Here is a 26,430-nt window from a genome sequence, read left to right on the forward strand (position 1 = left end):
TTGTTCTAGCTCTACGTCAAGTATTTATTCAAACGGTCTACTGTGGTCAAAATATCCGTTACATGACAATTATTAAAGTATTTATAACAAGGAGTTAGTTACAATCAAAATGTAAATAAAACATATATCAAGTGGCAACACAGGCAATTACAACTGTCATTGATAATTTTACTTGACAGTTGACATTCAATAACATAACCTCAAAAGTTCACTTCCATCTGATTATATTTTGGTTTCCTAGTTTCTAGTTATCTGTGACTTATTTGTATCATATTAGAAGTAGATATGAATACTTCCATTATTAAACTAGCACAGGTTAGTTGTTTGACTTAAAAATCTAGCAAATTGAATGATTTTTTGGGTATTATTTTAATAACGTTTTTACTCTCGATTTTCATGTTTACAGTCTAGTTTGGGTACGGCAAGTATCATATCACAATGCTCCCCAGTGTTGGCATCACAGCTGCACACTTCAGCTCCCCTCTGCAGGGTAGTGTCGGGAAAATACAGGATCACGAAGAAACGCGACAGACCGCTCACTTATGAAATGGCAAACCCACCGCATTACATCGCTCACCGTAAATCATGGAACTCTTGGAATACATGTAAGTGTTACTGAATTATATAACGCATTTTAAACCATATCTGTCCCACTGCTGGGCAAAGGCCTCGTCCCAAATGGGGAAGGGTTAGGCCTTGAGTTCACTACGCTGGCCAAGATAAATTTTTAGGCTTTACGAACACGAAACTATAGTTGTATTTACTTGATTTTTACAATAAATACCATTCTCTTATTTCTAGCAAACTTGAAGGATGGACTCCGTCGTTCTGAGACAGCTGTAGAAGATGAGTTTATCAGAAGATTCATGACTGGCACTTGGCATGGCCTTGTTTGTAGTGAGGTAAGATTACAACAGCTCATATTCTTCTTCAAAATCCATGTTAGTAAAAATTTTAAAATTGTGATAATATTATTGTCAGTTCAAAACATAATGTCAACTGCTAATCATTTAGTGGCAGAATGGATTTTGACAGTTTTTCTTTATGCTTGTTTCAATTATCATCATATCCTAAATCAAATACATTAGATTCAATTGATAATGTATTTGTCTGTTATATTTCAGGTGATTATTAAGCGTCAGTTCAATCACATTAGAGTGGCGGCAATCATCAGGCGCGCAGTGTCGCCTACTAAAATGTACTTCCTTCTTGGCTACACTGAGGAACTATTGGCCAACTGGTTGCAATGTCCTGTCACACTAGAGCTCCAGACTGTTGACAGCTTCAAAGATGTCGTGTTCAAGTATATTTAATCTGTTAATTCTATTGTAGTGTAATTTAGCTTTATGAAAATCTATGTAAATAGAACTTAGTAATTGATTGATGTTTGGGGTTGTCTTAAATAAAAGGCAAGCAATAAAATTCATCTTATAATTTTTGATTCCTTCAAATATACATAATGTATCAACAAACAGAACAGCGAGACGCGGGCCGCGCGGCCGCACATACACAACAACTGCCACACATCGCACACACACATGCGCACGCGCACATCACCGCTCCAACACTGATCGAGCCGCGACCGAACTTCTGCACATACGCTTTGTACTTTTATAGATCTTTTTACACTTAACGCGAACAAAACACCGATTGATTTTGTGATTATTTCTGTAGTTTTGAAATATAACTCTGCCTGTGTTCAAAACTACCGTCAATAAGGTTCGTTCGTAACAGTGTTCATTCACAAATCCAAGCGGTGTTCGTTTCTAAAACTGAGAGTACATGTAACATTCCATTTTCATAAGACAATTTCTCTAATTTTTCTCATAAATGCCTATGGTGTCTCTCTCAGGTAAATTTGTATTGTCTATCACAGTGTCGTAAAGCATTTGTCCTTACATACTAGTGAGTTAAACATTGCGATCTTATCATTAAATCACCATAAAACACATTTTGTAAACTTGTTAAGGTGCTTCAGAAAATATTTCTTCATTATCATGATATTATTTTTTAAAGTCTCAAACAGTCTTTCATATTGAGCTAATTCGGTGCCTGTGGAATGTCTGTCGAGAATCGAGATACACGTTTGTAATAGTGAAGACGAACAAGGCTAACGGTGACTGTTCCGTGGCTGTCTGTTGGTTCTCAGTGTGCGCAGAAGTCCAAACGGCTGACATTATGCGACGGCTCGCTCGTTGTTTAGCATTAATTGTTATCGAAATTACATATTTACAAATTAAATATACACACAACATGAAGGCTTCTCGTGGTTAATTCGAATCACTATCCAAAACTTTAGCGGCATCGTTGAAGCTTCCCGACCCGGCCACGTTAACAATATTCAATAATATTCATATAAACACGGAAGCCTGAATATTTACATGATGAAACATGAACATATAATACAGATATGTACAAATTATAATGATTCCAAAAGGAATAAACGTTGGTGACAAGGTGAGATATTTAAAACACGATCAAACACGACAAGTACTGGGATGTTTCAACGACGCGAACAAAAAGTGAGTTTCACAATTTTGGATGGCATCAGTTTTAGTAAATTAACAAATTTAATATACCTATAGTGGAATATAACAAATGTAATGTGCGATATAAATTCCTATTTCAACGCTACACACTGCTAAAACTATTAAGTAAAAATGTCCATCAAAATTCTATTAAAAATAAAGAGATCATATATGTTCTACAAATAAGATAAACTTGTTGCAATAAAGCTCTAGATTATTCATAAGCGATACTTACGCATCGTGCTTGTGTTCTGTTGGTTTGTTTGAATACTGTATAACTGTAACTCATGTGACAGAGTGACTCGTGAGTACCGCGCGTAAGTATTACTCACTATTATGAATCATGTAAAGCCAAATCTTAGAAGTTAACGTTTGTGTCTATTGTAATATTACTATTATTCCGAGTTCGACTGATTGCAGCTATGTTATATTATGCTTCATAAGATATTGTATAATTACTGACAACACGGTAAATGCAAAAATACTCACTACATTTTAAACATCTAAACGTGATATTTTTGAGATGGAAAAACATTGGATCGATCCGAATACTTGTGTTAACTTAAATTTAACATTTGAAATCGTAGAGTGACGAAGGCAAATTGGAAAACGGACGTTGAAGTGGCGCCCGGGCTCAGTGTAAATAGTTATTATATTAACTTTAGACTTATTGTAGGAATCTCTGCGTTTGTGCTCGCCGCGCCGGGCCCGCCTCAACGTCCCACTCACAACACTCTTATATATCTACTACAATATAATTTACACCAGTACTAGAACAAGATCACCATGATATGATTTTAAAATCTACTGTACTTAGAAAAATTATACAGCGTCAGTAGTAAAATTTGATTCGTATAAAACTTCATTTTAACTCCATTTATCCTAAAAGTAATAATTCAATATACCCTTTTTATGATTTGGCTTAATTTTCCTTCACAATACATCAGATAGATTACAAGAGAGACGTATCCCTATCACAATCGCATTAGTAACATTAAAAATTAAATACAACAGCACCTGTCGTTTGATATACATAATAATAATATAATATACTGAATAAAAAATATTCAAAATCAATCATTCGATATAAATAATTCCGATGGAGATGACAAAAATAAGCGTAGATACAACTATGCAGTGGTCCAAATAGTTTACCTTTACTATATATATAGGTGATTCGATTTGTTGTAAATATCACTAGGTATTCCGATGAAACAAGTAACGCTTCACAACGAGGCATCTCTGTACATGTCTGCACGATCAGCACAATGCACACGCCACTCACTCCAACATTTGTACTACGCCAGTATGCTATACCCGCTACACACTACATACATGACATGCAGGCCCGCCGTCGGACGCCTCCCGACACCGCCCACAACGAAACTTACTACTACTACCAAATAAAATGCATCTACGGACGTTTCGCGAATTTAACGAACCTCACGCAACAACTTCACCAAATACTGAACGTGTTTTGACAAAATCAAACCGAGCCTTAAAAGCTAAAGAGAAATAATTTGTGAAACAAAGATACTTTATTCAAATGTGGAGGAGGTACTCGATCGTCACATAATATAACCTAATTAAATCTAAGAGGAGGCGTCCGGTGGCGACTGGCCGCGGAAGGAGACCATTCGTAAAAAGAACTCAAGACTTACACTAAGCTAAACAACGCTCCACTTACATACGCAGACAGACGTCTAAAACTCACGGGGGACAGGTAGAAGGAGGGGGAGGGTCACAGAGGGGGAGGCTGAGGGAATACTTCTCGCTGAGTAGTTTGTTGGTACACTCGATGCCAAATTAACCTAACACCGACATTCGCCGGCTTTGTTCAACGCCGACACCGCACGACTGTACCGCGACAACGGAACCGAACGTCATCGAGTCTACTATACTTAGCAAATGCCGTCTAATACCTAAACCACTTAACACTTATCGATCAGTGAGACAGCCTGAGAAGACAAGAAGTTTACGTAACACTGGAGACTTGGGATGTAGCGAACCAATTGAATGAAAACGACTGTGTGTACCATCTCCTTGCGAAGACACGAATGAGCTATAAGAAATCCTATTGAAACAGACGCAGGTGTTCCCGTGGGCTCGGCACCTGCGGACGAAGGCACTCGGCAGACACGCCCGACTCTACGTACATGTCTTTATAATCACCTCTATTAATAAGTATATATTCTTCTGCAGTTTTACATCAAACTTCTTGTTAGACTGTGTATTAGACCCGCAACGACTAACACAAATAAAATAGAACAAACCTAACCATCACAATGTGTACATTGTTCGTGTAGATGACACGCTCACGTGACAGAGGCTCACGTCTGTATTACACAATTAACTAATGATACGACACCCTATCACACGTTATCACTTAAGATATTCATCATTTATTGCACACACGTGATGTCACTTCATAGGCAGTGTTAGATTCAACAATGGTCTCTCTATAAAACTTTATAATAGATAATTAAGTATCAAAAATAATTCTATTACATTATTAAAGATTTATGATAGCTATGTTACAAACCCGGCCGCGTATAGTACCAACTAAATCGCGCTTTGTATACGACGAGTGCACCGGCCTTCTTAACAACTTGCAAGCAATAACATCTTCTATAACTAATGTTGACATTGTCTATATATCTATTTTCTATAAGATCATAAATAAGAACTATATCGATATCATCACTATAAGAGGTCTATGGGGGGGATATTTATAAGGCATTTTGCAAGTTGTGTAGATGACCGGTTGTAAGTTAGCTCGTGCACACCCAACAACACTATTTACAGCGTTGGCACACGACAAGTAAACAAACTAGTTGAGTGCTAAGTATAAAGCGACGTCTAAACACAGAACATACAGTCTCACTGATCCCACAACACGAGTACAACACGCCGAGCACCGGCGACTGATCGCCCGACTGATCGCTCGACCGGTCGGTCAATCGCCGGCACTCGCCACCCACACAATCACGTACATTGCATAATTATCCCAGAATAAAAAATATCATCTAAATAATATACAGTGGAGGAATTTAGATCACTAATTGGTAAATGGACGTTTGTAACACACACATCGATAAGGAAGTACGTGTTAAAATTATATTCTTAATAGACCGAAACAACCCTTAAAAAGAGTAACAATTTTAAATTCCTAGCGATGTCAGAGAGTGCGACATTGAGTTAGATAAAGACAGACAAACCGACATAGACTAATAGAGATGTAAGTACATGACTAGTCAAAGGTAGTTGTAAAATTTAAACAAATTATTATATTTACATTGAACGAGCTGAGACACGTGACACGTCCAAAATCGTAACAACTTGTTATTGGTAAAACATTTCGGAGATTGATAACGCTGCAAAATTTTGGAGTTAAAAAAGGAGAGTAGTAAGTATGAATAAGACTGTGCTATACAATTTAGTAGGTGACTATTTGTTATTCTCGACTATGCTATAAGTGTACTGTTGCCATGCCGCGACTATTATTACTTTCCCCAGACATCGTTTATGTACTTTGCATTGTATTCCTCAACTGTATAATATATTACATCGCAAAACTAAGCGTAAAATGGTTGTCGTAATCGACTGAAAAAATATTTATCTTTATGATTTCTATTACAATTTTATTGACACAATAAGCGTAGGTATCAATTTAGTTCATTCATATTTTATTGAATCGATATTTAAAATTACAACTATATAATTTTAATCAGATTCGTTATAAACAATTGCACTCAATTTCGCCACACACTAAACTAACATACATAATCACTGCCAGAACATTTCTTTTTATTGTAATCAGGTTAAACTTTCATGCATTTAACTAGTATAATACTACACTACGGCCCGTTATCTGTTCACTGAAACATAAACTTTAACTACTGTTTGAACTACGAGTTTAGAATGAAAGTGCGGAACGGTTGTTCGCATGTACCGCTCGATACGTCGCGCACTCCAACATAGAAACGAATCATTTCTATGTTGAAGTAACAAGTTGGCGGTGTTTCTATAGCAGGTTCTGTCAACTTTGTTCCCGTAAGATGGCGCTGTGAGACAATCCACAATCAAATATGTAAACACAACGTATTCACAGCGCGTGTTCGCAACAACGTGCGAGTCTATGTTCGTTCGATGAGCACTTGTGCGGACACGCGCTATACATTTGTTAAGTAACATATTATTATTAGTACTCAGTTTATTCCCTGTACGATAGTCATAGTGCCATTACCCTGATATCTATAGTCAAATTCCAAATAAAAACAAAATTCTTACATGATTCACAAACACCATCTACGTAGACCTTTCCAGACCCGTACAGTACAATTAATTAAAATATATTCCGCGCTCTCATTTAAACAACTAGATCTAATTTGATTTATCTAACTTGTCCAACTGTCGCCTATAACATTGAGCAAAAAAAATTACATTGTCAACAGAAATAAAACATTGTACTAGGTGTACTAACAGTCCAGTGAAGAGAGAACGACGTTCGGTATCAACACGCAACGGTATACAAAATACATTTGAAACTATAACTAAATAGAGTCGACTCGCTGAGACGGATTGTGTCTATGTTACAACAAAAATAAGTTTCAAACACTCTATGAGATGGATATTTTAATAAGTACTTAAGACTAAGTTATTTGTACATAAACGATTCATAAGCTAGTTATTGATATTTGTATATGGTTGGTGTTCTTGGATTATTACGACTACAGAAAATAATAACGGAGTATATTGTAGGTTTATCGCGGTTCTTTGCAATACTTCTATAAGAAATATTGTGGCGTACCGCGACTGTATAACACTGAACCGTACTACGACACAGGACTCGAACAAATTTGTTACGAATAATATTGATTTAAAGGTTGGTCAAGTAAATTTTATTTTACTAGAGATGAAGAGAAATCGAATGCAAGTTGTTGCTAAATATTCCATGAGCCTAATCATAAAATGATAATGTGGCAAATACATGTTATTAATCAGTAACTAGGTCGACTGAAAATCATTAGTAAATCTTCGAGTTAGAGAAAACCGACAAACAATGTGAGCCAAAATATGGTCGATTACTATATTACTATTTTTCCAATAAGTTCGATCCTGTGTCGCAAAACAAACCACTATTGCAACTCGTAAACGACGTAAACGTTGTTAAAATGGGAGGATCAATTATTTGTAACGCGATATTAAATAGGGGATTATAATATAAAAGCATATTATGTGGATATCATATACAGGTAATAACTATTGTAATATATTAAAGCTTATTTTTATCAAAACCTTTATGACTACGTAATGAGAGTAACTAAGTCACAGGATTATTTAGTCATAAAGGATCAATCACTATAGTATGTCGTTCGCTTCGTTTGCAAGCTGTACTAGTAGTAGGTTTTTCAAACTGAGGACTGTGGGGCTGTACTGTCAATTGTCCCTTTATTATTTTTGTCCTCGTTGGAGTAGGCTAGGGTACCGATTGGTGTACAGCCTCGTGGTCCTGAGTCGCAGGTCCAGGTGTGTGTGTGTGTGTGTGTGTGAGACACAATCCGCCGGGCGCTAGTGTTTGTGCGGGTGCGCGAGGGGGGCGGGGGGCGCGGGGTCGCGGGCGCGGCGCGGGCGCGGCTCGTGCTACCTGCGCCCGATCAGACCGTTCGAGTTGCCGCTCGCCGTCGGCGACATCTCCAGCTCCACCAGTAGAGGGAAGTGATCTGGAACACATAATACACCAATTTAGTTACGTCCTTCATTGAATGTTCTATCTGCTATTCAACGTATCAAGGAAAACATTTTACAGGGATAATGATAAACGACGTTAGTCCGTTCCTGTTCTTATCATGGTAACGCGCGCACGTGCTCAAGCTATACTGCATAAATGCAGCCGCAATCTTGAAGCTAGCTTAACTATACCTGAGGAAAATTGTTACACCAAGGTAATGGGATAGAGTAATGGTACCCTAAACATGCTTAGCTTTTATGTACTAAATGTAAAAAAAATACTATAACACTTGGTGAATGAAGAGTACCTGAAGGTATGTGTGGGTGCGGACAGCCGACGACCTTGTGTTCACGGAACCAGTCTTGCGAGAGTGGCCCCAGGAGGCCGAGCGGCGTCATCGACTGCTTGCTGTAGAATATGTAGTCGATTATACCTTTGAAGTCAAACCTGGAAACAAACAAAATACATATTAGTTAAGACCATTTCTAGCATTGTAAATAAACACAAAGATAAAATTCATATTTATAATGACAATATATGAATTTATGACTACGGCGGTTAGTTTCATCGAAGCACAGTGCGAGTGTGTGTACTTACAACAGAGGTACACTCTGTATTCTATTACTCGCCCGGTGTGATGAATATCCGACACACCAGTGAGACACTAAGTTTAGGAGCAACGCCTTTCGTTGATGCTCTCCAAGGTACGGAAGTCTCCGACCGAAACCTACAATCAACTTAAAACTTAACACGCTTTTATAATATTAAGTGTATGAGTGATACTTACGTGTAATTAGTATAGGGCATGATATCTTCGCTGTAGGCGGACGCTAGTTTGAAGTTGTGCGTGAACTCGTGCTCGGAGCCGGGCATGCGGCGCAGCGACGCCGCGTAGCCCAGCTCCTTGAAGTCACGGTGCTCCGACGACACGCGGCCCGCCGATAAGAACTCCACCACACCTAGAATGTTAACAAAATAATTTTAGCTCTACTTTTCAACCAGCACTGCTAGATAAGTTTTCTAAGAAATAGGGATTATTACTTTTAGAGTAGAAGAAAAGAAGTTTACTCCTTCAAAAGCGGGGCTAAATTTACAATTTGGGAATGTCATTGTTCTGTAGACTTTTAATTCTCCACCACTGTTATAAAAAAAGTCGATAATTGCATCATGTTTTGGAAATCCTAGTTTCCTATACCCGAAGAGAGATCCTAATAATCATAACGTGTCTGTTTTTTTAACTTAAAAACTGACTCACTATAGAAAACCATGAACTATTTAAAACCATAAAATCCAAGAAAGCTATCACGACTCGAAAAGGCAATAGACATTGAGCAATCGACAAATTAGTTCAGTATTTCTATAAAAGCAACCGTATATTCTGTACTAAGTATTTTGTAACCGTCGACAAAAGTGTATTAGCAAACATCGTAAACTCCATTTGGGGTACATCATTGTCTTAGAATCGTAAATGACAAAGATTGCAATAAAACAGTTAATTTATAATCCTATGAGAACAGAACGATAAATGCGTCTAGTTGATCGTCCGATTTAGAACATCGACTTGCGTAATAAGTAATGAACCTATTGAAGGAAAGCCGATTGAAGTACTACATTTATAATTCAGTCTATTGATGTTAGGTCTCCGCTATTTGTTTTTTGTTCGACCTTTTTTTTGTTTTCTTCTTTTATCAGGTTTGTACATTTAACGATGTAATGTATTGTCTTGTAACATATAATAAATATACTTACGTGACAAGAATATAATAATGACGTGTCATTTTAGTACCTTTAGCTAAGCTACCTACGTTTAACGTAGACTTAGTAGCTATTTGGATGCGCTACTTCAGTTAGCAACTAAATAACTAAATTATTAACGGTACTTAAAAAAAGATTCAGATTCAGCTATGACTTAGTAACGATTGTTAATAATTACATCCAGACTCGGAATAAATACCCTTATTCACACCTTGCATTTCTCTTGGGTGGGAGCCAAGCCCACGATACGCGGTGGGGGACATGACAACGGAATTATTACTTAATAAATACACAGGTAGACCAAAGGTAAAAATAAAAGAAGAAATAATATAATAATACTGACCGCTATCAGGCAATGAGTTGAAGTCCCCGCAGAGCAGTAGCTGCACGTTGTCCCGTTGTCCGGCGAGCCGCAGCGTGCGCGCCGAGTCGTCGAGGATGGTGCGCAGCTCGTTGCTCAGCATCATCGTCTGGATCAGCTTCACGTCGCAGAACTCGGGGTCCCAGTGGATGTGAGCCGTGCATACTAGGATAGGCTGGCCGAGCATCGATGAATCTGTTGGTAGTCCTGCAATTATTAAATATATTTACTTAGTTTTGATCTAAGTAAAACTTATTACGCAGGTTGTTAAGCAGACGGTTGCCCAAACGATAGGGAGTATGGCACTTTGAGTGCCATAGGAGTGTTAAAATCGAGCTTTTTGTACTGGACTGGGCTAACTTAATAAGTGATTTTTACATATTATTTGCTCAAAGTTCTGTAGTGCATATGGCAAAGAGAAGTTTTTAGGGCAGTTGATGAACGTATAAGTACCCTTAATTTAATGTTCTATCTAGATGTCGGGTGTGTTGCAATTTTTTACATGCGATGATCAGAATATACGTAATGGTTTTTCGTAAAATAATTAATTTTAACGCTTCCTTAAGAAAGTTAAAGGTATATAGTAACGTCTCTCAAGCTTACGAAGCGAATTTGTTTTATAACGGCTTGCTAGACTTATTTATAGTAAGTTATTATAATGCAAAAACCCAGTAATTAGTCGAAGTTGCGTGAATATACAATCTCAGTGGAAATAAGCGTAAGATTGCGTTAAATATGTGTTAAAGAGTCGTCACATTCCCGAGTGATGTTGAACACGTGTGCATCGTGGTGCAACAAGATAATAATGGTATCTCGAATGTTAATGTCTGTTTCACATATTTCGCATTACATGATTTAATTATCAAGTTTATGTATAAACAATGTGTTGATTGTTTAATGATATAATTCTAAGGATTTAATGTAGAAGCAAATATATGTGTTTATTGAGTTGCTACCAAAAGATAGGGAGTACCTAAGTACATCGATAAATTTTGCTAAATAGGGAGATTGCGGACAAACATCCCCAAAATCAAAGTTAAATATACACTTTCTAATAATGAAAATAAATCTCGTCCCGTAATAAGGGACGGGTTAGGCCTTGAGCCCACTACGCTGGTCAAGTACGGGTTTATGACTTGCATACCTTTAAGAACGGTATTAAAGAACTCTCTGAGACATGGAAGGATGCATCACAATGTTTTCCTTCACCATTGGAACAAGTGACAATGTATTTCCAATACAAAGCTAACTTAGAAAAGTCATCGGGATGTTGCCTCGGGTTCGAACCGTTCACCACTTGCATGGGAGGTGCATTCTTAGACCACTCGGCTATCACTGCTCAATAATATGAGTTATTTTTGTCAGAAGTAAAATATATGATAGATTCAAGATTAGGTAGATAGGTAAGTTTCAAAACCATGTACAATTTCCTAAACGATAGTCAGACTCGTAACCGTCAAGTAGTAAAAGAAAACTAGCTTGTAAAACCCACTTTATATAGTAGTCGATGAACACGCGCAAATACAACTTGCAATGAAAATATCCACGCACAGAGAAAGTACGAAGACATCGATTGCAGTTTTTAGGTTAATAGACAGTAGACACCTGATAATTACGAGGCAAGCTGAAAAAAACACGGACACGCTTTTTATTCAATACTTTATAAAGATTCGCTTCGGTCAGTGCTTCTGCAAATATTTTTAAGTATTTTTTTGCTAGTGAAATAGTATGCAAGGTTATTTTTCTATGAACGATGACAGGAAGGTCGTACGGAAATGGAAGTAATGCAATGACGTGTGCATTTTGTCTGTTGCCGAGGTGCCCCACTTCCGACTGAAGCATTGCGCTATTATCAAATGAGAGATGAGTGGCGAAAGAACGCTCATAAATTTACGTCACAAAAATGTTACCGATGACGTTGACAGGTAGGGAATTGAATCAGTACTTACGCGACTTATGAATAGGTGTTGGATAACCTAAATCCCAATATTGATAAATAGTGACAGCAAATGTATGAAAAAAGCTGTCAGTGTTACACTTGTTAAACTACCCAATGCAACCTAAGCAACAGCGGTGAAACTGGCCATAAATCAGCAAATTCAACGCACGTACGTTTACTTACATTAAAAAAATATGTTGTAGCAATGACCTAATTCTCTACATACGTTTTTATTCTATTTCCCCATATACTCAACAATATAATATTATTAATATGTCCGACCAGAACACGAATATGAATTTAGATTTAGATTATTAAAACTGACTATTGCAAAAAACGTAAAAGGATAAATGTGTCAGATATTTTTGATTTGTTTTTTAAACTTAAAGAATGATGATTCATATTAATGTTTATTGCATCCGATACCTATTTTGTTGATATGTTTTATTTCTTTATTATATCTATGATAGTTAAGGCTAATATTTTAAATGCAAACTGCAAATTGGTATAGACCTTTTGCACGGTACAAGTGAGTTTATGACTAAGAAATATAAATGAGGTTGTACAATAAAGGTTCTTACCATTCTCCCAAGCCGCTTCTTTAGTCTTGAGTAGAGCAGCCAACCCGATGTTGTCCTTGGGCATGACACGATTTAACATGTTATCCGATCCCTCACTGTTAGCCATCGCCAGTTGATTGAACTCAATTAGGTGCTCTTTTACTAACGAGAATCTGTAAACATTACATTTATACACGTAAGATAAACGTTAAGAATATTGTAAACATAAGATGGTATTATTTTCTACCAAAGATTTCTACGAAATAAATAAAAACGGAATTTCTCGAAATAAATCTATGGCAATAAGTATACTCCATATTACGCAGAATTTATAATTGATAGTGTTTTGTCTGTTGATGCAAAGAAATGTACCTATATGTAGTAGTACCATTATATATATTATTCTAGGAGACCAAAAAGAACCTCTTAACGCTAAGATTTCGATTAAAGTTTGTTAATAGGAAAATCGCAGGTGTAAGGTTATATCCTTACTAGGTAAATAGAATACTAAACCTCTATGGCAATAATTTAAACACCACCTCTAAAATAGAAGTGTGACTTTGACCAAAATGGCATCGTTTTATCCTAATACCAAATTTGGTACTGGTTACGTTAGCATCGTGATATTTTTATTGCAAAAACATAAAGAAATAATAATATAGGAAACCTTACAACACCTACGCTAACATAAATAAATTACTCCTTATGTAATTTTTTGCCATAAAAAGATTTCGTTCCAGTTCTTCATTTGGCAATATTCCGTACTGTAATATTAACTTTGACCATGAAAAGATTGCATATTTGAAAAAGTCTGCATTCATTATTTTTTTTTTTTTTTTTTTTTTTTTTAATAACCCATATCTGTCCCACTGCAGGGCAAGGGTCTCCTCCCAAACGAGGGGGAGGGGTTAGGCCTTGAGTCCACCACGCTGGCCAAGTGCGGGTTGGGGACTTTGCATGCCCTCAATAAATGTATTAAACAAATTTTAGGTATGCAAGGTTTCTTCACGATGTTTTCCTTCACCGTTGGAGCACGTGATAATTATTTCTAATACACACATAACTTCGAAAAGTCATTGGTGTGTTGCCTCGGATTCGAACCTGCGACCACTTGCGTGGGAGGTGCCAACTTAAACCACTCGGCTATCACTGCTCAATCTATTTTTTTAATACAACATATTTCTCAGCAATAATAATGAGGTAAAATACTAGTAAAACTATTCATAAAATCATGCCTTTTTACCATAGGGGTGGGCCAAGACCAGAGATCGCCAAAAACTTAAAAAGCTATTAGAGGTATTATAATCATCAATTAATAAGTTCTTTTCACTTTACCTACTAATTACAAATGTTTTTCGCAACACACTGTCGAGTGTACAAAAAATGGAAAAAACAAAACAACCAAAAGTTTGTACGAAGATAATGTTTCTTTGCAGTAAACAGGAGCGTCGTTCTATATAGAGGTATCTCGACACCAGCATGTCGTTTCAAATCGACGTACGCAACTAATAAACTTTTATAGCATACTTTGTAAATGTGGAATGAAGTCATAAGCTTATATTTTTTCTCGACACAGTAAAGAGTATATTGACTCTTAACCTATGCGTGTAATAGGCGATACGTTTGCAAGGGGCGTAATAATATCTCTGGTATTTCGTAGATAAATCTTACAGCGGTTAAATGTTTTAAAGCAGTTAAGTTTTAATGACCATTTGAAAGTTTTGCAAATCTACCTGGGTACTGTTGAATCACGATGTAGCCCAAGCTGATTAGGTAACGGTTACTTTAATGTCTTAAAGTAACGGTAAATTTACAAATATTTGTTTAAAGTACTTCATACAACCCTTCTAATGACGGGGAGTAGTGTACGCCTACAGAAAATATAGCTATGATGCACGCAACATATTAAGTAATAAATCAGATAGAATAATGAGGTGCTTTTTTAGACTCCTTTCTTCACGTACGATAAAATGCGAAACAGTTCAATTCACTAGAAATAAGAAGAAAACATCGCGAAACGGCATCATGTGCAAGCTTTACTTAACAATTGTTATACACGCCGTAAAAGGCATTTTTTACACATAAATCGTTTAAAGTCCCTTGCGGGGATTTAAAATTGCTAGTATAAAATAAATCGCACGCCGGCACGATTGCGTCTGGCCGGGGTTCGATGCCGGGACCGAGTGTGACACGTAATTTGAATTTATGATAACAGAGCCTTCTTATAGTTTAGTACAATGTTGCAGTTTATATCGATCTCGAGAGTAAACAAATCTAAACCATAAATAAGCAACATAACATAAGCAAGTTTCTAGTTTTTTTATTGTTATTTATTGATATTATTGTTTTAGGATCGTCACGAGTTTATCTTGCATAGGATCACGGGTGGGAAAACCTGAAAGGCTTTATGTCGAAACACAAACAGTTTACTTTATATTTACTATAAAATCGATGACGAAAATAATATGTGGAATATTTTTGTTAACAATACTTACTTAGCAGATCTAAAGAAAATTGCGCATCCGTCGACGTATTTCCTCTCGGACTCGGACATGGTTTTCGCGCGAGATTTAGGTGAAAAGATGCCATCGTATCCATCACCCTTCAGCTCCGGCAAGAAGAAATTATAAAACTGGTCCGTTTCCACTTCCTGGCGACAAAATAATTACGTATGATTTAGGTAGAATACTTCATTCAGCAACATGCTTTCGAACTGTCGAACCTATGGATATATTGATGCATTAAAATTCCACTTATAATACAAGAACTAACATTATTTCTGATAGTAATCTAAGCAACTATAGGAAATAATTGTAACAAAAATGTATGCACATACTTCCTTCCTGAAATACACAAGATATTTTGCGATACGAGGAAGTTATATATAAAAATATTCATTGGAAATTCCCGGACAAAGTATCCGTGAATTATAAATACTTACCTACACAGAATGACATAGGGAAGTCCCCATGGAATAGGTAGAAAGATTTTTCGATAATGATATTAGATCCTAATTTGTCTGAGGGCACGGGGGCGGATCTATCGTAATTTACTGGAAAGGTTCAGACTTATAAATCAGATTTGTGCGATAAACGTCTTCCATATCTCTTTGAATAGCTTAAGGGCTTGTAATACTCGGTGAAAGAATACGTTTGCTTTATGACTGTAGAGACACATTAATTCAACTGGGATCAAATTGTCTTCGAAAATCACGTGTAATCTCATACATTTTACCTATAAAAAGATATCTTCACAGAAAAAAGGTGTTATAATATGTAAATCAGTAAGTGCTATTTATTCTGCTACTTGTACATTTAAACAAGTTAGCCTCGCGCGAGTGGTACGCACTGACCTTGTCGAAGGACGATATGACCATGCGAGTCCTTCAAAGTCATCGCCTAAAATATTACAAATTGCCGGTTATTAATTTGTTCTTGTTTTATAAGAGTACACACTATATTTAGAGACTAGCTTCTGCGCATGACATCGTCCTCGTAGAAGAGTAGATAGATCTGATACACGTGTGCGAATATACGTGTAAGTAAGACTAAAACTGACCTGTAAACTAATAATGTCTGCAGAATAATGTCTAATTTCGTCCAAGATCCCCTTCTTTCTGTAGTCCCACTCCAGCGCCCAGCTGGGGCAGTAGCCATACATCTGTCTTGTCGCGTACTTGTCACACAGCACGTTGTAGCACATCACTGTGAATATACCTGCAAAGTTGGAAAAAACATTTTTGTCATGTGTTAGTTACTTAGGAAGTTACTTAGGAAGTTTGTAGCAAATTTGTTAAAGATAATGACAATTGACAAAAAACTCTTTGGGCTTTATCGAATACAGTAAAAGCATGATATAAGTGTGATCCCTGACAGAACAATAAAAAAGTATGCACAATAATCTGCGTAGGTACGTCACGTATGTATCATTAACATTTCGGCACCAAACAAAGTTACCTAAATTGAGCAATTTTATATTTGTTCCAAGGTTTTTGGTTGAGACAACCTTTGATTGTCCTCTAAAGTCGCACCAGTGACTTATTGTGGTACATAAACCGACACTGATCTGAATTAAGTATTGAATAAAGTTGTAATTCTGTCAACACGAGTGTCGCCGTTTATCTCACAACACCGTGTTAGGTGAGCATCAGCCGCCAATTAGTTGGTGACGCTTTGTTACCAGCGCAGCGGCCGACAACTCGCGTGACAGATAAAAAATGTTCCAATTAAAATAAGACTCGTATTACGCTCCACATGCGACAGGCACGCGACACAATGCCTTCGCTTTTTCTAATCATACTGCAGAGGGAACACGAAAGGCCTTACTCTCAACACGCTCAACTATGTTAAGTTTCTGAGCGTAAAACCTTTATCAGAGTTCGTACTGTAGACGGGGAAATACAAGAATTTTATTAAGCTATTATAATTATATGGAAACGAGACAAAGAAATGAAGATTGTCTGAATTGAGATCAGTTAGAACGAGGAAATTGTGGATCATAATCGTTGCATGAACGGAGAGCGACGGATTCATTTCAACGTATCCACGTTATTACGTAAACTAACGTGGCACGACTGTGCTCTCTCACGCTCCACACCATTATCTCAGATTTATGCGGACGCGGTGCGCTCGCACCCGTCTCATTACGCGAATCAAAAGGCGCGCTGCGCAGGAGGATGAGGGCCGCTCGTCTAAATGTCAACTTCGTGGAAGACCTTGGCGATGCAATTATCTAGATTTAATCGAGCCGGTCTCAGTCAATCAACGGACAAAGAACCGGGAGTAGAGGTTGTAAGACAAAGCGGCGCTGACGGCCACATGACAGCTGGAAGGACAAGACAATGCGTAGAGATCGGCCGCTGAGCCGTACCCCGGACAAATTGATAACGATCGCGCGGTGCGCTCGCGCTCATGCTAATCGACGCAAAGTCAAAGTCACCTGGCGACACTCGGCGACGATCAATACGGCCGCAGCACGTGCTTCAAATACGTCCATTGTATGCCCGATGCGAGCGGGCGAGACGCGGCGCACATGCCAAATGTCGCGAAACAATACACGCATCGATAATCGCTAGTTGTTTAAGGAACTACGGGCGAAACGAAAGCTCTACACCAACACAATAATAAATGGTAATGTTGTCGAACATGACTGTGGACGCGTGTCTTCATTTCAAATAAATCGACAACGATGATGAAATAGTACGTGTACAAAGCACAAACAATGGGGGAAGGTGACACTAACTGCGTGTGGTTACAATATTTCTGATAGCTACGACCATTGTATCCTGAACGTTATGGTTTTAGCGCCTACGCGTGTGGATATCAAAGAGTAGTCATTATAGCCATATGTTAAATTGTATTTTAAAGGAAACTTAGTGCGTGTGCTAAAATATAAAAGCAAAAAGGAAAAGGTGCGCCAACGGATGTCGGCTGACCAGTGAGGCATGTCACGACGAACCACCTGGTATCCGCACTGCTTATGCTGCACTGTACTTTGACGGTTGCAATGTTTTACCAGCGACATAAAGCCATCCATAGTGCGTGTGAAAGCATAGACACAGGTGCAAATCGCACATTTTCATAGATAATCACAATCTGGGAGTAAAAATTTCACGAAGCTATAGTTACCGTTAACTGTTATAGTCACGCTCGCATTATGCTTTCTTATATCAATACGATTCGTGAGATATCAAGACTCGTCTTTTTTGCGTGGTGAACACAGCTCATTAGAATCGATTTAAGTATGCAAAGATTTCCATTCAGATTGGCGTTGTAAAGAACTCATTAGATCGGGTTCGGTCAGAGCCCGGTGCGATGGACAATATGACGTAAGAAGTCTCAATAGGTGCTAACAAGATGTTGTTAGTGGGAGCTGAGACGTAACATCAGTACTTGTTGCTGGCCAAACTGCTCTTATAGATTTTACCTTCATCTAATGAGGGCGAATCACACTATTTTGCTCAAATATTAATTTAACTTTAGAGTATTCGTAGAACAATCAACAATTTAAATTGCGTTTATCTAGGTAGCACGGTCCAATGTTATTTGGAGAGCAACTTAATAAAAAATTCTGGTGCAATACAATTAATAGAAAATAAACTTGCATTATGAGAAGGTACGTAAGAGGCTACGTGAAATATTCAACACGAAAGTATCGACATTATGGCGTTAGTTGGAGGGATCGTCCGCCAGCTGTCTGTGGTCACATCCAAGAAAGGTAATGCGACCCAACGGCAACATCGAAGGTCTTCGTAATGACGCACTTAACTGCATTTATTAATTTTAAATGAAATCGACACTTGACGTCTGAAAATAATAGCGAATCGAAGAAATGTTTAAATAAATGAATAATTGATTGTGATCAAAACGAATAACGTCAATCATTATCATCACAAGTCACATTTGTTCGTGATCATCAGTCGTAATTACAGTGGACACGGAAAATACAATGGTTAGCTTGATACCGTAGTTAAGAACATGCTACGACTACACATTAGTCAAAATAACAAATTGCTCATGGGTCTTAAAGTTGTGCTACACGCAATGTATCAAATCAAATGTGTTGAGAGTTAGATTTCTCTTAGAAACTTTGACAGGTGTAGAGAGCAAAGATGCATTCGCTAAATCATAAGCATTAATCAACAGGCATGGGTATCGAGCTAACGGGTGTCGCATGCGCGTCGGTGTTCGTAAAACATTGTAATGATTTACAGATAAGACGATGGGGTGTGAACAGATATTACGTCGGAAGATTGTGTCGATCAGAACATCTCACTCGGCAGTGTTTATCTCGCAATAAAAAAAGAAATAAACCAGGAGAGTGGTATCGCATCTCATCTGAATATAATGGGGGGAGGCGCACAGCCGTCTGTTTATTGGCGATGCCATTACGTGGGCATTTTGTATCACGATAGACATGAGAATTATTTATTCAAGTGCTGTGAATGTCTATTGTGTTTGATTAACTTTTACATACATTAACATAGAAAGGTCGCCGTTAGCTGTCTGTCGTTTAAGAAAACAAGCTTGTACTCCACGTCTTTCTCTAATCTACCATTATTGGAACTGCGGTTCATGAAGTTTAAGATACAGTTACTTTTAATACATACGTGCATCGATCTTTGTCGAAGACCCTTGTCAGAGAGGATAACAATCGTTTATTTGAAGTCTTAGTCTTCGTGGGATTGTTATCTCCTAAAATATCAGGCGGCTTGTATTAAAGGATATTTTACAGGATAAGCAGGTTCACGGATGCCTTGAGGTCGCAGCCAATGTTTCTCATTGTGCATTGTTCATCCGCGAATGGCGAGACGAAGGGCATTTCCTCTCCTCTCGTGTAATCTGGCCATGAGGGCGACTAAGCGCGATCGACTGAATCGTTTCTCGGTGTATTGTAGATCACTTCCTATTCACGCTCGATCGATTCTTAAGTAAATATATTGTAGATTATGGTCATGTAACTGCGCCGCATAATGTCGTTGTATAAGTGTCCAGCTCCATGGATGACTGCTCTATACAGCTGGACAATTATACAACGACCTGTTTTACGCAACGGCACTAGCGATGTAGTGGATGTTGCAAGTATTTTAACAAATCAGGAATGTTGAATGTGCAACGATATTAATTATTTGCCAATAGGTGTAAGGTCTTGGCGAGGCTGGCACGCTCGGGCGTCCGCTTTGATTTATGTAAATTGGGTACGCGCTTCGTGCGTCGGGAAGCGGCATGAGTGCCGGCCAGGAACGCGTGGCGGGATCTAAACTACGACTCCGCATATACTTCACGATCACTTAGCCTGCAACTCAATACTTAAATAAATTTCAGCAGAGTTAATGAGGTGCTACGTGAGAAAACATGAGAAAAGTCAAGTGCTTTAACGACATGCCGGCTCGCCGCTGGTAATCTTGATATAATTACATTGCAACTTGAATGATGTTATAAAACAAGTGTCGATACACTTTAATAATATAGTACGCCAGTCTTTTATATTGGATGCTTGTAGTAATATCGAGTTATAAGCGTTATAACAAGATTAATATTTATTTTTGGAGTCAAGATTACTCTCAATTTGTAATCTGTAGCTAAAGTATAACAGGAGTTATCTGCTGCTACTATGACTCGGACCAAATGATAAGAAATACTAATAGTATGCACGCGGCGACCAGGAAGCTCCACCTCTTCAAATTATTCAAATGTCATAGAACGTTAACTATGTAACGGTATCAGATGAAAGGGTATAAGTTAGTGAGTGAACCAGGACCATGTACATGGTATCCCTAAGGTCTCCCACGGGTGGAAACATTACCGTTGCAGTGGTAGGGCGGTCTCTGGTTGATTATTTATGAGACGGGCCGCGTGCGCCGCGCCCATACGTGCCACCATGACACTTTATTAATGACAAACTTGTTGGCGAGCTTTTTGTTATCGCTATTAAACAATCTTGCGCCGTTCTAGGTTATGAATTGTATTACAACGACGAATAAAAACCAATGTTTGAGATGGTATCGTTAAAATTAATGTTTGATATAGAAATGTTTGCGCTTGCATGCTCGTGAACATTAATTGAGACGACAGAAAGTAAATCATAAAATTATTGTACTTACAAGTGGGACGAGTCCTGTTCGGTCTAGTCAAAGGTATCCAAGGCCTCTGTGGTGGTAGAGTGGCAGAAACTGGAACAAAACAATAAAAACTTTCATTATTACAGACATCAATAATAAAATACTTGTAAAGGTAGGCAGAAAAAGTTTCAGTGAAATAAATAATGATGATTCAGTTCTAATCGTCAATCGTGCATGTATACTCGTTATCAATAGCTATCAACAGTTGGACAATGTCTGAACAGTCATATTTGGATGAACAAAAAGTTGCCACTTCATTTGTATAGCTGTTTAACATCTCGCACATAGCTGTACGAACAAAGACGCCTAAAAACCTACTCCATTGTTCTGTTGGGTGTACTCTGTACGCAACGAAACATCAATTCGAGCGAAAAATCAACATCAAATCGACGAGCGTGCGGTAGTCTCTACCGCAACGGTATCAGAACCGCATTTGCAAATACAGCTTCAAGCAAAAACTTAATGACTCGCCTTGGAAAAATCTACAAAAAGAAAAATCGACAGAAATCTATGATATAGAACAAATAACGGAACCACGTAAGATCGTTAATGTTGAAAGCCATGTAGAAAAAAAACTGATGATAAGACATATGTAGTAATCAACTAAGTGCCTGCAACTTAGGCCTTCGCTTTACTTTTTACTCCAGGTAATTTGGCACAATATTTTCTTGTCTACAAATTGTATATAGAATTAAAATTGTCACACAGACCGGTCTGCAGAGTGCAGCCTAGTAATCTAATTACCTTGTCGGTAAAGTAAAAATAAATTGAACATCAGCCGAGAAGACTTGTCATATAACTTGTCCGGATGATCGAAAACTTCATGCATTTCAATAGAGATTAATATAACATAACTCTAAATGTCCATCACTCACCATGTGACGACATTTGTTCACAAAAAAACGCTTGCGATTTACATAACTTAATTCATGGTCTGAGGCAACTCAAGTGTTCTCAGACGACTGATAGTTATCTTATTTTGTTCTTGATTGATTGCTCAATGGAATATTGATGACAATTTGCTTATAACGTGTATGCTAAGGAAGGCTGTGTTTATTTATAAAAAATGTCGTCACAAAGTTAATATTGTAGATTGATAATTTGATATTAATTTGAACGCCAAATCAAATGAAATCGCACTGATGTTTTTGCGAATGTTGCGCCCGCGCCGTAGCAACAGACAGTCCGAATCCACTCGTGCGTAAATCACAATATCAAAGTGTTCGTCTCTGTGTAATTATGTAATGGGTTACCTCTATGACGGTATTCGATTTTTGATGCTCAGATAAGCACCTATTGAAAGTCGTAATGAAAATATTATTAATTCGAACACGGCCTTCGTGATCTTATAAGTTGCTATTTAGATTCGATTGTAGATTAGATTGGGATGTATTTGTTATGGGTACGTGAGGTTTATGCAAGCTTTTATAAAGTGTTTATCAGTATTGCATATTGTAAATTTGTTTAGTTTCGCGAATCGTATATATTTCTTGTTTTATTACTTAGAGATATTGCTTGACAGGTCCTTTATGCCTGCTAGATCTATGTTGGCTTACGAAAGCGTTGGCAAATGATTTTTTTTTAGCGTAGAAGGAATGCAGACAGTGCCGAAGCAAGATAAAATCAGTTTAAATAAGGTTAAGCATCAAACGGTATTGTCTCGTCAACGAGTTATGTTTATGTTATTGTGGGGGCTTAGTTTGCAGCGGGCGGACGCGAGCGCAGGCGTCGGCGTCGTCGCCTCATTACACTTTGTAATTAGGCCCGTCGCCCGTAGGCTGCGTACGCGCCGCGGCACTGCACTAAATCACGACACGCCGCTTTAACATGCGAGACCGACGTCGGCGGCGTCTCCCCAACACCCATAATCCATACCGAAACAATGGACGTTTATGGATGTGTTATTGAATATTAAACGCTAAAAAAGCTGTTCCGTCTGTTCCAGGAGTGAAGTATTTTACATATTTTGAGGTAAACAATGTTGTATCTCAGAGTCGTTCACACTGTATCACGTCGGTTACGAGGGCAAAGTACAGTGATTCGTGCTGAAACAACTTTCACGAGAAGTCATCGATTCTCCTCAGCTCGTCACTATTTCTGACAACACTAACAAGACACAGCGGGCACAAACAAAGTGGTGTTAGAACCGTCGGCAAGTGAAAGTCTACAGCACTACAGCCACTAGATAGGCTGACTGTGATAAGCATCGACACGCTCTTCACATTGTTCGCGCTCCGATACATGAGATAAGGCTTTCTCTGTTCTTCTCTCAAGAGCTACCGTGAGAACACCTCTTGAATCATGCGACTTGACATTTGCAAAACAGAAGCATCCTTTATCTGATTTAATATTAGCATAAAGACTATCATTATATTAGCGGCTCAGAATACGAAATGTAATTGCGTAGGTCAGTGACAGCACTATGTAGCAGGAGAATCACTTAAAGTATAAACATATCAAATGGACATGCAAGATAAACATTTTAACACTAAATGCGTCACAAAAAGTAAACGATACGTATAAACTGAATGTATTTCAAAGTATCTACATAAAACGTTAATAAAAATATAAATAATATCAAAAGCGCCGAGGCCATAGGGTTAATCAATTCCATGCAAAACATTTTCAGTCCATTGACTATCGTATCTTCGCTAGACGCCGGGGAGCCGATCGAGCAAAAACCGGTACAGGGACTGTTGCATCACATTCTATAGTAAATATTATATCGGAGGAGCCTGTTTCTTTCGTTTGGCACAACATTATCTTCGCAATAAAATATTTATATTGGAAAAACAGCGATTTAAAATCATTTTCGATATTTTGCGCACGCTTCGTATAAGGGATCTGCTAAGTTCATACGTGATCGAACCGTTTTCTTATCGGCATTGTCCCTTAGCATTACTTTATAAGCGAAAATACTCAGTCCCCGAGAATATCATGTCCTGCGTGATCTGACTTTACAACTGCGACAAGAGCTGTCAGCGGCGACATTTATATGATGCTGTTGCATTTATCCATTTTCGTAAAGTGACATTAATGAATGGTACGTTTTGTGCATTCAATAGACGCACACGACATAAAATTTTATGCAGGACAAATTCTCCACGCTATCAATCGAGTTATTTGTAATGCTTGGTTACACAATTACAAACTAATGTTATTCGTACACAAAATAAAGAAGAAAGTTTATAATAAGAAAATGCGATCAAGTGCGCGTTAGATTCGCACTATAGGGTTCCGTACTGTTACAGTGGTATAATAATCTTTTGACCTTCGAATCACGCTTAGTCTTAGGCAAAAAGTGTAACGCAAACAATTTTTTCATCTAACAGGGTTAAAAAAAGAAGCGAAGAGAAGAAATGTTTTAAAACTAGAGTGTATTCATTTATTCGAAATATTTAATAATATTTCGTACTTCGCTTTGGAATCCCTCGTGCCCAGCCTTATGTTAGCAAGAACGAATAAATCAATAGAATCCTATAAGATGCTCAGACATTGTTAGGTAAAATAATTACGAACTAGTCACGAAAATCCATCCCGCACGTTAAATTTTCCTGCAAATGTTGAAGTATCATCGTAGAGACTGGTGCGATGACCTCGGACGGTGATTTTATCACAAAGCCGACGACATTGTAAAATACATATTTTCGCGAAAGGAGCATGACATAATGTAACATTAAAATCATTTTAACGTCAGAGTTAGTATAAAGTTTGATGAAGATAAACGTTGTAACGAGTACAGGGGAGACATAAAGTACGTTTATAAGGAAACGTGGGTATTGTACAAATCAACAGGACGGTTCAAAGGGCTCGGTGTGCGTGTAGCAAATTGTTATTTCATTGCACATAATATTGTTAACTACATTTTGCCCGCGGTGCGTCTTTGGTATTATACTTTGTGTGTTAACGCGAAGCCAGATGTAAACCGTGTTAGGTATACGGATACTGGTTGTATTGGATATAACATTTCACGAGCTACCTCAGCCTAAATACGAAATTAACAGATTACTTTATGCGGATTCTTGGCACGTTTCAAATACTGGCAATATTAACTCTATATTTCTACAACATAGCATACATTTAACTGCTTTCGGGTCTTTTAAGCTACGTTGTCTTAAGTTACCGATTTTATGATAACTAGGCGTAGTTAATTCACAGAATAAGAAGTTTGCACTATCAATAACAATAATTTGATATGACAAATTTTCCTACATAGCCTGTTAGGTGATTGGAAGGTAGATTAGTGTTACTTTTATGTACGAATAGTAGCAGGATAATTGCACTACAGGATGAAGAAGCAATTAATAGCAAGTCAGGGCGTAAATGTGTGTTTATGAGCACACCAACGGATGTGCTATCGTGGATTAGGTCGGGCGGCGCGCGCCCGTCGGTACTAACGACCTACCGATTGTGGCAATTGACCCAAATGGACACAGTTTGACCCAACTGTCCAGGCTTTGTTGTATCTGTCAGCACTGTGTTTTAATAGCTTGCGATAGACGTCGTAAATTCTTGTACTTTATAACTACTTGGATGTGTGTAGAAAAGATCCGTATTGTTGACTACAATAGAGAGAAATGTTTGTTTAATACAATATAACAGCGTTTGAATGAAAATAGAGAACTCGGTTGCAAAAGGTAGAATATCGTTTTGGTGTTAAAAAGAACAGCGCCGGTTTAAGGATTCCGAGACTTAACAGATGTAACATAAAATATTATTGTCTCTTAATATTATTTAGTTTTGATACAAAATATAAATATAAAAAATCTTAAAAAGTGAGAAACAAGCAAGTCAACATTCCTTATACAAACGTACCACATGTCGTTGTTTGTTGTAGATGCAATCAATCACAGGCTAACACACAGACAGACACAGCGGGAGTCATAACAACGAAACGATTCTGTAATTATATTATTGTTGTTGATCCCACATATTT

At 37.8% G+C, this 26,430-nt stretch overlaps 2 protein-coding genes across 2 annotated transcripts in view; one reads left to right on the plus strand and one right to left on the minus strand.

Annotated features, from left to right (window-relative positions):
- The first annotated feature begins 158 nt into the window (after positions 1–158).
- Positions 159–1,422, plus strand: mRpS24 (mitochondrial ribosomal protein S24). Its single transcript, XM_076120337.1, has 4 exons — positions 159–315; positions 407–605; positions 802–902; positions 1,125–1,422. The coding sequence occupies exons 1-4, from the start codon at positions 286–288 to the stop codon at positions 1,311–1,313; spliced, it is 519 nt and encodes a 172-aa protein (XP_075976452.1). The 5' UTR covers positions 159–285; the 3' UTR covers positions 1,314–1,422.
- twin (CCR4-NOT transcription complex subunit 6-like twin) overlaps positions 1,418–26,430 on the minus strand; it is a 133,853-nt gene continuing 108,840 nt past the window's right edge. The window contains exons 5-12 of the mRNA XM_076120333.1: positions 21,477–21,545; positions 16,433–16,590; positions 15,370–15,524; positions 12,896–13,047; positions 10,358–10,582; positions 9,047–9,218; positions 8,567–8,706; positions 1,418–8,251 (exon numbers count right to left, since the gene is read on the minus strand). Of these exons, the coding sequence (XP_075976448.1) occupies positions 8,172–8,251; positions 8,567–8,706; positions 9,047–9,218; positions 10,358–10,582; positions 12,896–13,047; positions 15,370–15,524; positions 16,433–16,590; positions 21,477–21,545 (1,151 nt within the window). The 3' untranslated portion in view covers positions 1,418–8,171. The remainder of the gene's footprint in view (positions 8,252–8,566; positions 8,707–9,046; positions 9,219–10,357; positions 10,583–12,895; positions 13,048–15,369; positions 15,525–16,432; positions 16,591–21,476; positions 21,546–26,430) is intronic.

The sequence above is a fragment of the Anticarsia gemmatalis genome, chromosome 11 (genome assembly GCF_050436995.1).
Source record: "Anticarsia gemmatalis isolate Benzon Research Colony breed Stoneville strain chromosome 11, ilAntGemm2 primary, whole genome shotgun sequence".
In the NCBI taxonomy this organism is placed as follows: Eukaryota; Metazoa; Arthropoda; class Insecta; order Lepidoptera; family Erebidae; genus Anticarsia; species Anticarsia gemmatalis.